Source organism: Carcharhinus amblyrhynchos, chromosome 5 (assembly GCF_965287045.1).
Source record: "Carcharhinus amblyrhynchos chromosome 5, sCarAmb.v2.hapA, whole genome shotgun sequence".
NCBI lineage: Eukaryota > Metazoa > Chordata > Chondrichthyes > Carcharhiniformes > Carcharhinidae > Carcharhinus > Carcharhinus amblyrhynchos.
The window spans coordinates 37821044-37834144 of record NC_137328.1 but is presented as its reverse complement, the minus strand read 5'-3'; the positions used below and the strand labels follow the sequence as shown (position 1 = coordinate 37834144).

Below are 13101 nucleotides of genomic sequence, written 5' to 3'. Positions count from 1 at the left end.
TTGGTACGATCTCATTTTAAAAATTTCATCCAAGCTTGCTTGTGAGTGAGTCCATATTTCTACAGCCTGCATAACAAAACATCTTCTTGACATCATCCAAGACCGTCTAGATTTTATGCTCCAATCTTTTATCTGGTAATTGGTCCTAGAAAAATGCATAAGTGTGGACATTAGTAGATCAGGTTTAAATGTGCTCATAGAATCCCTATGGTGCAGAAAGAGGCCATTCACCCCATCAAGTGTGCCGACTCTCTGACAGAGCATCTTACCAGGCACACCCAGCGTCCTATCCCCGTAACCCCACATATTTACCCTGCTGATCTCTAATCCACACATCTTTGAGCTGTGGGAGGAAACAGGAACCACTTGGAAGAAACCCACACAGACACAGAGAGACAGTGACCCAAGCCAGAATTAGTCCTGGGTCCCTGGTGCTGAGAGGCAACAGTGCTAGCCACTGTGTTACCCAAGATGCTTGAATGTTTGATGCTAACACTCAAATTTAAAGAACAATACTTGTTCGACCACTGTGTGGCTGCCTGTGGAGCTACACCCAGCATCAAGTGACAGGAATAAAGAAAACAGTGTGGAGAAAATGAGGGAAAAAAAATGCCCAAAGCAAATAAAAATAGGGTTTTGTTTTGCTGATACATATTTTACAGGGGAATTGAAGCATTTACAATTGAAGAGCCACTTCATAATGTCCAAAGCTCTACTGTGTAGGTGCATTCACCTGGCACAGAATAATATCATCTATGGGTCTCTATTTCAATCAAATAGCATTCATGTTATTGAAATGACTGACATTGCAGTGTTATTGACATCAGTGCATCAAACTCACTAAACTGGTTCTGAATGTTTAACAAGCCAGAAATGGAGCCCGCAAAGCATCCAGCTACTGAGAGCCCCTGAAAACATTTGTCCCCATGGTGTCTGGGAGAACAAAAATTAGCTCTCAGATGTCACCAGTGGAACCATTTATTTGCTATGCCCTGCAAACTTCTGAATGTAGAAAGCATCTTCAACAAATTTGCTTCAGGCATTTCAGAGGGGATTTAATAATTTAAGGAGCTGTCAACAGACATTATCAAGAAAACATTAAGAAAAAGAATTGGTTGAGGACTATTTGAGGACACAAAACAGGAAGAGAAAGAAGAATTTTCATTGAGGCAACATCTTACACGCCCAAGGCTCAATCCGAAACATTTTATAACTAATGGACCAGTCTTGAACTATGGGGGAGGAGGGACCAAGCAAGGAGAGATGAGAGAGGGCCTGCTGGTTTTTGGGGAAAGAAAGCAAGAGATGTTGCCGAGAGAGACTGCTGGTATCGGGGAGGTGAGGGAGAGAGTCAGAGGCTGCAGGTATGGGGAGAGGGCGTAACTACAGGCCTGAGGTAGGCTGCCAGTATCTAGAGCCAGAATGTGAGACCATGTAAGTGTGTATTTGACTCACACCCAGTTTCAGGGTGTGCTGTCACTCCCATACATCAATACAGTCACACCCACTCAGTGGGTGAAGGTAACTTAGTGAACCAAACACATACACAATCTGACTCTCTCACACTCTTAATTGTCATCTTTATTAATAATTCCTTTTTAAATTATCGATTTATTGCTCTGACATTGCTTCATTTTTGCTAAGCAAGTCTTTTTCTTCATATGTCAGCATTTTATTGAAGTTCAAGTTTAACATTCTGCCAAACCTCACCTTTCCTAAATTTGCTCATCCATCCCCTGAGTGAGAAAAGAATTGTAACATGGGCCCTCACACAAAAAGGTTGGACAAGCTTGATCTAGTTCATCAGATTTTTGGTCATGGGATATTTGCTAGCGAGGACATTGAGGGACTTCCTTGCTGCTCTTAAGAATGCTATAGGACCTTTTACAACCGCTTAAAAGGTGGCTGGGAATTGGTTTAACATTCCATCGGAAAGACACCACCTTGGCCTCCTCAGAACTGCACTGAAATGTCAACCTAAATTCATCTAGTCATACGAAAATGGAGTTGAGCCTTGATCTGATTACTATCACAATATTAATACTGCTGAGATAGACTGACACTTCAGTCAGCAAGGATTAAACTACTTAGAGTATTTATTTTAAAAGTATTTATAAAGCATGCAGTGCTATGTGATCAGTTTTCAATCGAAGTTGCGCAGCAACCTGTAAGTTCCTGTGCAGACTCTGTCAAGTTACCACATGTACACAGCCACACACACATGTTCAACCAAATTGGCCATGTGTCACAAAAGTAAGGGAATGGGTAAACTGATGGAGATAATCTGGAATTCCGAGAATAAAGTATGGTTCCAGCCTGGTGAAAGTGGACTTTACAATTTAGAGAAATCATAGATGAAGACAATAAGGCGCAGGAGCAGAAGTATGCTATTCAGCCCATCTAGACTGCTCTGCCATTCAATGGCATCACGACTGAACTGATATGATTATTCTAATCTCCACTTGTCCACCTTATCCCCATAACTCTTGATTTCCTTGCTGATTAAAAATCTCTCTCTATCTCGGTCATGAATACACTTCAGCCCTCTGCAGTAAAGAATTCCACAGATTCACTACCCTCTGAGAGAAGAAATTCCCCCTCATCTCTGTCTTGAATTAGTGAAGTTGTGCCAAATGCATCTGATGGAAAAGACTGTTAAAAAGAGCAGCTGATTTAGAAACAAAAATTGAATAATTAGAAGCCCTATTGTGAGAGCCAGAAGCCACAGCAGCAATTCTGGACCTAAAGAAAAGCATTGCATGGACCATAACAGATGCACAGTATTGGATCCTTGCAATAACAGGAAGCAAATGAGTGAGGTGTGGAGATCCAAAGTGATTGGCAACATGAAGAAAACTAGCTGATTGCTCCTCATCATCTTAGCTACAGTTGGTCAATGATAGAAGCCATAGCCGCAAAAGGACAGTTTGGAGGATTTTTCATTAAAAAAATGATGCTTACGAAACACTTGAAAGTTGTTTATGAAATGATGGTTATCTTAAGATACCCAGGTAGAAGTTTAAGATGTTTTAGTTCAAGAACTCCAATTAAAATTGACCCAAACTTTATTTTGCGTTGCAGAAATTACGAAAATACTTTGTAATTTCCTTCTTTGGGTCAGTCACCTGGATTGCGGGCTTTTCCTATCTAATGGTCTGGTGGGCACATCAGGTAAGTACAATAATGTCCAGTAATTATTTGCCGAAGATCAGGGTTTGGCTTGTAAGTTATCATCCTTTTGCTGATATAATCGAAGGGTAAAGTTCAAAGAGAAAGTGACTTAATCACAAATGAAGGATGAAAGTTTTATCATTTGCAACATCAGCAACTTATATTTATATGGTTCCCGTTTATTGGGTACCCAAAGTGACCAGTATTGTCAGGAAAACTCAGACAGTATGAGACTCTCAAAGCCAATGTTTCTTAGTATAAAGACGTGACTTCGTTTAAACTAGCAGCCACCAGGGGATCATCGGAAGGGTTAAGCAACTCTGACATAGGGCATCAAAACCTCTCCGATGATTCTAACAATATAAACAAAAAACAAGTCAATTATAGATTTTTCTTATCAATCATTCCCGCTTTATGATTTAAATTAATCATCTTCGAGGTACACAAGTCAACAATAATACCTGTCAAGTACCTCAGCCAATCGCATTTCACCCCTCAGCATAATGGTATTTTATTAGTTTGTGAAATCCAGAAGCTAACTCCTGTCTTGGCTGACTCCCCACACCCTGGCTGCCTAGAAACCCAAGATGCTCAGCCCAGAGTTCAAATTAACATTCTCATGGGTTACCTTAAAGATAACTGTCTAACCACACAAACACATGATGCCACGTCTGGGCACCAGTCCATCTTGTCCGGACAGTGAATAAACCCTATTTATCAAATGTGACCAAGTGTTCTAAATGTTCTTCAATCTGAAATTTTAACTGATAAAATTTGCACATTTTCAAGGCTCAAATATTCTCTTGAAATATGGTTTCACCCTAATGACTTTTACCATGATGCCTAGCAGTAAACTGCTCTTGGTCAAAGCGAACAAAATCAATGATACATTTAAAATATCATCATTTATGTTTTATAACCATAATCACTTATTTGAATTAATCACTGCATCTTATATGTGTAAATTACTTCATGTTAGCTTATTTTAAAGTCATTTAACTGTATGCTGCTAGATCTGTCAGTGCCTTAATGTGTACTGATTTAAAAATCTTACCACCCCATTCAGGAGTTCCACTTTTATAATTCTGGCCATTGCATAGCCCAATACTAGATCAGTAAATAAAAGCATCTAATGTTTTAAAAGGTGATTGGCTTCTTGATCCTGTTCTCCTTTACTTTATCGTTACTTACGTGGCGAAAAACTGCAGCAGGCGACGGTGCAGAGGGACCTCGGGGTCCTTGTGCATGAGTCGCAAAAACCCAGCTTGCAGGTGCAGCAGGTGGTCAGGAAGGCAAATGGGATGCTGGCCTTCATAGCGAGGGGGATTGAATATAAAAGTAGGGAGGTCTTGCTGCAGCTGTATAGGGCATTGGTGAGGCCGCAGCTGGAGTACTGTGTGCAGTTTTGGGCGCCGTACTTACGCAAGGATATTTTGGCCTTGGAGGGAGTGAAGAGGAGGTTTACTAGGCTGATGCCGGAGTTGAGGGGGTTGAGCTATGAGGAGAGGCTGAATAAACTAGGCTTGTACTCGTTAGAGTTTAGAAGAATGAGGGGAGATCTCATTGAGACGTATAAGATGATAAATGGGATGGATAGGATAGAGGTGGAGAGACTCTTCCCGCTCAGAAAGGACAGTAGGACTAGGGGGCACAGCCTCAAGATAAAGGGGGGGCGGTTTAGAACGGAGTTGAGGAAGAACTTCTTCACTCAAAGGGTGGTGAATCTCTGGAATTCTCTGCCCGTTGAAGTGGTGGAGGCTGCCTCGCTAAATATTTTTAAGAAGCGGGTTGATGGGTTTTTGATAAGAGAGGGGATTAAGGGTTATGGGGAGAGGGCGGGATTGTGGAACTGAGCTACGACAGATCAGCCATGATCTTATTGAATGGCGGGGCAGGCTCGAAGGGCTAGATGGCCTACTCCTGCTCCTATTTCTTATGTTCTTATGTTCTTATGCTGCATTAAAATCATAACCCCCACTAATGCTAAAAATCATGAGAAAAAAATGTCATCTCATGTAGGCCATCAGATAGAAATCTGACAGTACATATTCTCATCTGCTGGAGGAGCGCTCGGTAATAAGGTCATGTCTTTGTTCACCTGGATTGATGCCATTGTTGCTGCACTCTCTATGGAGTTTGCTGTTAAAGATCAACATCGTTTAAATATTTGCACGATTACGATGATCAGTATAACAATGAAGAAAAACACTATCCCTGCATTGTTTTTCCCCAGAGAACCCATCCAGTCAGGTGCACAGTTCCACAGAGAAAAGAATGTTGGTTGTTTTAAGTTTCTCAATCTCCTTTTGAATGTGTGAGACCAAATTGGTTATGTTCTCTGAAGTGTCAGGTATATATGTGCAAACCCTTGATCCAGTCAAAGCACATGTTCCACCTTTAGCTGCCAAGGTGAAGTGTAATGCCATCCTATTCTGTAACATAACAGTGCGCATTACAACCACCTCCTCATTGATCTCAGTGAGGGCTGTAGTGGTATCATTGGCAACTTGTTCTAAAATCGAGGTAATGACTTCAATCTTGATTGACAATCTTACATACGCATATGGGGCATTGTTATACCAAGGAAGTTGTCTATCGCCACAAGGGCACGTTGAATTCTTCCAGGCAGAAGGTAGTAAGAATGATAAATACATGGGACTACACATCCAAGGTAAAACAACCTTTTCTATCAGATAGGCTGCCATAGAAATGCCTTGTTCCCACAAATACAATATGTGCCGCTAAGTGTTGGATATGTGTGTTCCCCTTAATATGAAATATTGCAAGACTGTCATTACTGGGTGGATTCAAACAAATCCAGGTGATTAAGTGTACTGAGCGTTGATACTTGCTTGTGCCCAAGTATCCTCCAGAACCCCTCTTATTCTCAACACACAATATCCCTTTGGTTTTGATTCATTTAAAATAAGGCTGGGTACTAGACCAATATATTAAAAACAGGTGAATACATATTCATACGATCTGGCCCATCTTAACAGGATCTATTTCTATAAAAGTCTACTCTGTCACAATCCCTAGGAAAACCTGATGCTATTGTCTTATGATCTCCAAAAGATTGAGTAAGCTGATTCTACATAATTAGGTCTGACCATGACAGAGCCACTGGATGTAAAGGTATCCCTCCCTCAGCATGTGTAGGAATGTGGGAGCAAACCCAACATTTAGATACATGAGCAGTTTTAGCACAAGTGTATGCCATGTACAATAAGTATTAACATGCAGTTCCCGATGGATTGTCTGTGTTAAACATATCAAATTCAATAACACAATAGGAATGTTTACAGTCATTTTGATAATTATCAACTGCTGATCTCAATATTCTCATATCTCCCAGCTGCTGGTCAATATTAAAAAAAGATAAAAATTCATTTACAGAGCCGCGCCATGATTACGTGGCCTTAAATTTCAAGTTTTGAGTTGACAGCCTGTCTTGGGGCTTGATTGTTGGCTCTTGCGTTCATTGGACTGGAGATCTCTGGATGTCTTCGTACAAGTTCTGTAACCACCAACAAAGTACCCTGAGGCCCTTGAGTTAGTATCACATTAACTAAATCATTTCTATTTCTTCTATTCTAATATTACCCTGAATTCCTGGTGCCATGATCTGGTCTAATCCAATAACTCGTCTGCAAATCTAAATTAACTCTGTTATCAGTAATGCAGCTACAAAGGTTATGATTTACAGACCTGTTTTACAGGATTGTCCACCCTCTGAGACAATTTTGTTATTGCTGGAGTGTTCATTAGGATATGGTTTCAGCTGTTTCCAGTGCCACCATCACAGGCCGTACTTCTCATCAATTAGGTCACGCGTTTGTCCAGTGACAATTATATAAAAAGACCCCTCCCATCAGACCACTAGCCCTTTTTTGTCTATCAGAAGTTTTACCATTATCCTGTCCCTGGGGTAGGTAACTTAGGAATGTTCTCCTCTGCCAATTTCATCTAATCTCTGTGCTGTTAAGTTATTACCTTCCTCTTGAGAGAATGTAAATAGTCTACCAAATCTCTCATACACTGAAACACTGCTTCTGTGCCACTCTCAAGTTCTCCGCCTTCAATTATTATATCCTCTGAGGTGCATTGCCCTATCAGTCATTAGCTGAAAAGGGATTAACGCTGTTCCTTGAGGTAGAGTGGCACTCTGTCTCAGTAATATTGTAGGCAAAGCCTGGATCAACTTGTTTCCTTCCTCTAAAGTGGTCTTGGCTAAACTAATCTTCAATGTTTGATTCAATCATTCTATCATTCCTGAGCTCTGTGGGTGATATGGTATGTGAAACCTTTGTTTTATCCCTAACATTCAACAGATCTCTCTTAAAACTCTTTGTGAACTGAGTTCCCTGGCCTGAATCTAACTGAAGAGGCATTTTCCATCTTATTTGCCAATATAAAAGCTACAGTTTTAGCTGTGGAATCTTTGCATAGAAATGCTTTAACCCATCAAGTAAACTGATCAATAATAACTAAACAATAGGTCTTCCCTAGTGGTAGTGGTCCTGTGAAATCCATCTGCAGGTATTCCCATGATCCTTTGGGTTTTAAAAATCTTACCACCCCATTCAGAGGTCCCACATACAGTTTCTTGGGTTATGAAAAAAAATTGATACTGAGACGCTATGAAGAAATATTGGAGAAGTAGACCAAAAGCTTGGTCAAAGAGATAGATTTTAAGGAGCTCCGTAAGGGAGAAATGGAGGGCTTAAGAGATCTATGGAAGGAATTCCAGAGCTCAGAGCCTTAGCTGTTGAAGACCGAGTTGTTAATGGTGAGATGATTAAAATTGAGGGTGCTTAAAAGATCAGAACAGGGGAAGGATTGTTGGACTGGATTAGATTAGTGACAGGGTGGGTGAGCCCATGGAGGAACTTGAAAACAGAGATAAGAATTATAAAATTAAGGCACTACTTAAATAGAAGCCAATGTGAGGGGACTGAGGATAGATCCTTGGGGAACTCTGGACTAAAGGTACGGGGATAGGAAGAGAAGCCATTGCAGATGATTCTGAGGCTACAACCGGACAGGTAAGGTTGGAACCAGCCAAGTGCATTCCATCCAACTGGATGATAAAAAGAGGGTAGTGCTGGCTACCGTGTCAATACTTCCAGACAGATCAAAAAGGATGGGGAAACCACATCAGTGTGCTGAATTGAAAGATGAGCAAATAAAATAGCTTTTTCACCCCTGCAAGATGTGTTTGGACCTTGTACAGGGAGCTAGGAGGAAGCAAAATGATGGGTATTGCATCTCCTGTGCTTGCATGCAAAGGATTTGTGCTGAAAATGGAAGGGGTGCAGGGCATTCCTGAAGACTGGACCAGGGTGTTGAGGAGGAAGTGGTCTCTCCAGATTGCTGAGAGGGCAGAAGAAAGATATGTTTGGTCTTGGCATCATCGGAGGTGGGGAAAATGATGGAGGATGATCTGTTGAATTCAGAGACTGTTGAATAGTGAGGACAAGGGGAACTTTATCATTGTTCTGAGAGGGGAAGAGGTGAGAGCAGAAATATTTGACGTAGAACATATGGTTGAAGACATTGTTAATCTTGGTTGAGGAAAAAGGAAGATGTATCCAAAGGTCTGAGTTATAAAGTGTTGTCACCTGAACAGATTTGATGGGTACAGAGAAATTAGGAGAATTAAAGCAGTATGTGAGGAAGTGTTATCAAGGTAACTGTGGGAATTGATGGGTTTATAGTAAATATTATTTCACAGACTATCTCCAGAAGTATAAAACAGAACAGTAGAGGAAGGGAAGAATTGGATCATGTGAAGGTGAGAAAAGGATCAAAACCAGAAGCAAAGTTGGTTTTAAATTTTCCAGTTCATGCCGAGATGCAGAAACTGCATCAAGACAGTCATCAGTATACCAGAAGAGGTGAGGGAGAGGGCCTAAGAATCACAGCAGCAACAAATGTTTCAGACAACCCACAGAAAGGAAGGCATAGCTAGGACCCTTGTGGGTATCTATGGAAACAACTTTAATTTGGATAGAGTTAAAGGAGAAGTTGCTCATTTGTGTTCAGCCAGCCAGAAGAGGGTGGTGATGGTGGATGGGGACAGGTTTGGCCTTTGTTCAAGGAAGAATGAGTGGACACATCAGACCATCCTGCTGGAGTAGGGGTGCAGAGTGTTTTAATGTCCATGGTCAAAAGGAGATGATTAAGGCCAGGAAATTGTTCGAATGACATAGGACAGAGGGAAAGTCATGGATTAGGTGAGATGTGGACATGGGAAGAGAAAGTAGATAAGGAAGAGTGAGTTTGGTGGGGCTGGAATAGGCTGAAATGCTGGATCTACAACAGCAGTCCAGTTTGTGGATCTTGTCTTACTTGATGCCTAACAGAACCGTGGCTATACCTGCAGCAAATGTACTGCAGTGGTCCAAGAAGAGGGTTCGCCGCCATGTTTTCAAGGGCAATAAATGCAATGTGCACATCCTGTGAAAGAATAAAGAAAATGAGTTAAATATCCTCCAAAAGCATAATGAATAGAGGAATATTATTACAAGTCTGTTAAACATATGTTCACTTCTACTACCATTTGAAATCACCTCCCTCAATTTGTTTGCGGCTATTCACAAAAGTAATGCATCTTTAAGAATTAAGCCATCAAATGGAGCAATGTTTGAATTTAACGGGATTTGTATTTAGTTCTTTGCATCTTTTCAATACGTTCATCTAAATAAGCTCTAAATCATCGAGAGAACTGATTGAGAAGAATCATTCTATCTGATGGAACAGAATTAACCTCAGTGGGTGTTGTCATTCATCAAGAATGTTTCAACACTGGTGTCTTTTTCCATTTTGTACATTCCCATAAATGTCCTGATCACAAATGCCATCAAAAATCTAAGTCCTATATTGCACGTGCTAAGGGTAGAGTTGAACTCTTCCTGTGTTGCCCCAGCTGGTAATTTAAACCCTAACTTCAAACATTGCAACAATACAGCAACAAAACATCTGCTACCTCTGATAAAACTCCTGAAATCCCAAAAACATTTAATTTGTTCAGGAGTTCAAGCTTGTAAACTATATCCAACACTGGTCAATATTGTACAGTTTTCCGAGCCAGTTCTTTCTGGCTTCATGCTTCCTAATACTAACAAATCACAAGTTCCGTTGTCGTCATATTAAAGCAGCAACATTGCCAGGAAGACAGAATACACACTCATGGTGAAGGCCACTGGATAAACACAACAGACACATTAGTTGCAGAGAAATGTTGGCCAGTTCAGAAATATTGCATACTAAGATGTGTTCAACTGCTGGTTGTTGATCCACTGGCAGGGAATTGATTTTGAGTTGGCTAAGAATGCATTTCATGTGCATCCTTTACAGAATGCTAAGGGAGATTTTCTTCCCATAAGTCCAAATTGGATTAATCCCTAGTCAGTTTTACCATTTATTTTTATTGTAGTTGTTACATTGTGCTATATGATGTACTGAAACATTCATCACGTACGCTGTGTGATGAGTAGGTTTTGCTGAGCGGTTTAGCTTGCCAATGGTCCTATTAACTGATTTTAGTGTTAGAATCATTGAATCATAGAATCCAGTCAGTGTAGAAAGAGGCCATTTGGCCCACCAGACCTGTACCGACAACAATCCCACCCAAGTCCTATCCCCATAACACCATGTATTTACCCTGCTAATCCTCCTAACATTAAAGGGCAATTTAGCATAGCCAATCAATCTAATCCACACATCTTTGAACTGTGGGAGGAAACTGGAGCACCCAGAGGAAACACATGCAAACATGGGGAGAATGTGCAAACTCCACACAGGCAGTGACCCAAGGCCAAAATTGAACCATGGCGCTGTGAGGCTGCAGTGCTAACCAGTGTGTCGTCCCATTGCCATTCTTGCCCCGATTATCAGTGTCCACCTGCCTGCCATTTGTGGATGTTCCGGTCTCTGAAACGCACTTACACATTCTGGATATAGCTTTCCTTCTGAACTGTTTACCCAATTTGTTGTACCATTGAAAACAACGCCCACAACACTAAAAGTGACAGTGTGCTTATTTTCTAACCTATTTTTGTCTGGTGAGCGTGGAATGTTGGCCAACACGACAGGTCATTGGGCAAAAGGCAAAAGGAAAATGAAAAAATCTTATTCTGAAGACCAATTGGAAAAGGAAGATAATGCACAGGAAGCGGGGAGAGATTCAAGGGTTTTATCTTAAAGAAAAATAACCTGCCCATATAATTCCAGTGGACCTGGATGGGGGATGTACAACATAAATAATGAGCTTATGTTAAAAGTGGCTTATCGACCCATTGAGTATATTATCCATGTATTGTGAGGAATGAAATAGTATCCTGTATCTAAAAGAATGAGCATCCAGACAAGGTAATTATTTAAGATTGATACCCAGTGTCTAATTTTCTCTAACTTATGTGGCATCTACTCAGCAATTTATCAAAGTGATGCAGCCCAGACCTGGAGCTCAGTGATGTGGAGTTTTTGAATAAAATATCCACTAGGTGCTGCAGTTCCCACCCGAGCTGTTATAAACACTCACATGATGCATGTTGGTCATTACCTGAAGCAGCCTCCTTCTCATTGCCACTGAAGAAGAGTAGCAGGAGTTGTGGAGCGTTGTTTAGTGCAGAAGCCAAACATTGCCAAATTAAAATGCTTCCTTTTAAATGGCTTCCTCCCATGAGAAGAATTTCAAAGGCATGTTCTCTCCCTACCTCATCTCCAGGCAACGAACCCATCAGAATGGCAACATGAATGTTCATGAGGCTGAGAACATTGGAATTTGTCACATTTCAGCTGCTGGTTGACAAATAATAAGAAATCTTTACTACACTGCATTTTTTAAATGGCCATGCAACAAAAGAAACATCAAATTAGTGGTTGCCTTGTTATCAACAACAACATGCATCAGTGGGTTATTTTTTTGAAAATATATAGATCATTATTTTCCTTTGCTTTTGTACTTTCCAACCACTGTCACTCATATTGTTGTTCTGTACCATTAGTGAAATAAGAAGTTGCTCAATGAGCACAATGCTACTTTACCTTGTAGTATATACGAAAAAAGTAACCTTTTCAGCATGCAATGACCTGTGCAAAATACTCTGCTGAGATGATTTGCTTTCAAAGATATTTATCTCAAATTGCAATCATTTCTCAGATTCTCAATTGACTTCTTATTCTGTGCTTACAGCTCAGTCCAAAATCCAATACTGTACCTTGAAAATGATTCAAGCCTCTTAATATCTATCCTCCGCCAAGTTAATCTCTTTTTCCAGGAATTGTTTAAGCAGAATAGATTGAATGATGCTTCAGAGCACTGACCTTTTGTGTATGTATGCTGATGAAGTTACAAGCTTTTCTTTTTACTGGTGTCAGTCAAAGAAATATTCACTCTTTCAATTCTGTAGGTTGGGGAGACAATAGGGATCACTGAAGAGATTATGGGATTGACGATTTTAGCTGCGGGCACTTCTATTCCTGACCTCATCACAAGTGTAATCGTGGCACGGAAGGGACTTGGTGATATGGCAGTATCCAGCTCAGTTGGAAGCAATATATTTGACATTACAGTTGGGTAAGTTTGCGAAAAATTCTTTGAAAAAAAGAGTCAATTATTTTTGCCACTTCTGTTTATTTCATTAACAAAACTTCACAACAGACCGACTGCATTATTTTTCCAACGAATAGCATTGCACAAAACCTTCTGGATGTCCCAGGAAAGGGTCTACATGGCTTCTTCCCTCCATTGTTAATGTTTGCTTTAGTTTTAACGTTCAGTCCAGGAAATGACCAGAATTGAATCGAATTTGTACCATTAGCTCCACACTGGCCACAGAATAACAGCAGACTTTACCTGATGCCACTGCTAACTTGCATGCACTGAAACACAGGGGAAGGCTACAGTACCTTGTGAGATCTGAG

The 13101-nt window shown here is 40.6% G+C and overlaps 1 protein-coding gene across 2 annotated transcripts in view; it reads left to right on the top strand.

Annotated features, from left to right (window-relative positions):
• LOC145342982 (sodium/potassium/calcium exchanger 2-like) overlaps positions 1-13101 on the top strand; it is a 274412-nt gene that overhangs the window by 252080 nt on the left and 9231 nt on the right. For both annotated transcript variants that reach the window (XM_080188676.1, XM_080188675.1), the window contains 2 exons: positions 3082-3171; positions 12588-12754. In XM_080188676.1, coding sequence (XP_080044802.1) covers positions 3082-3171; positions 12588-12754 — 257 coding nt within the window. The remainder of the gene's footprint in view (positions 1-3081; positions 3172-12587; positions 12755-13101) is intronic.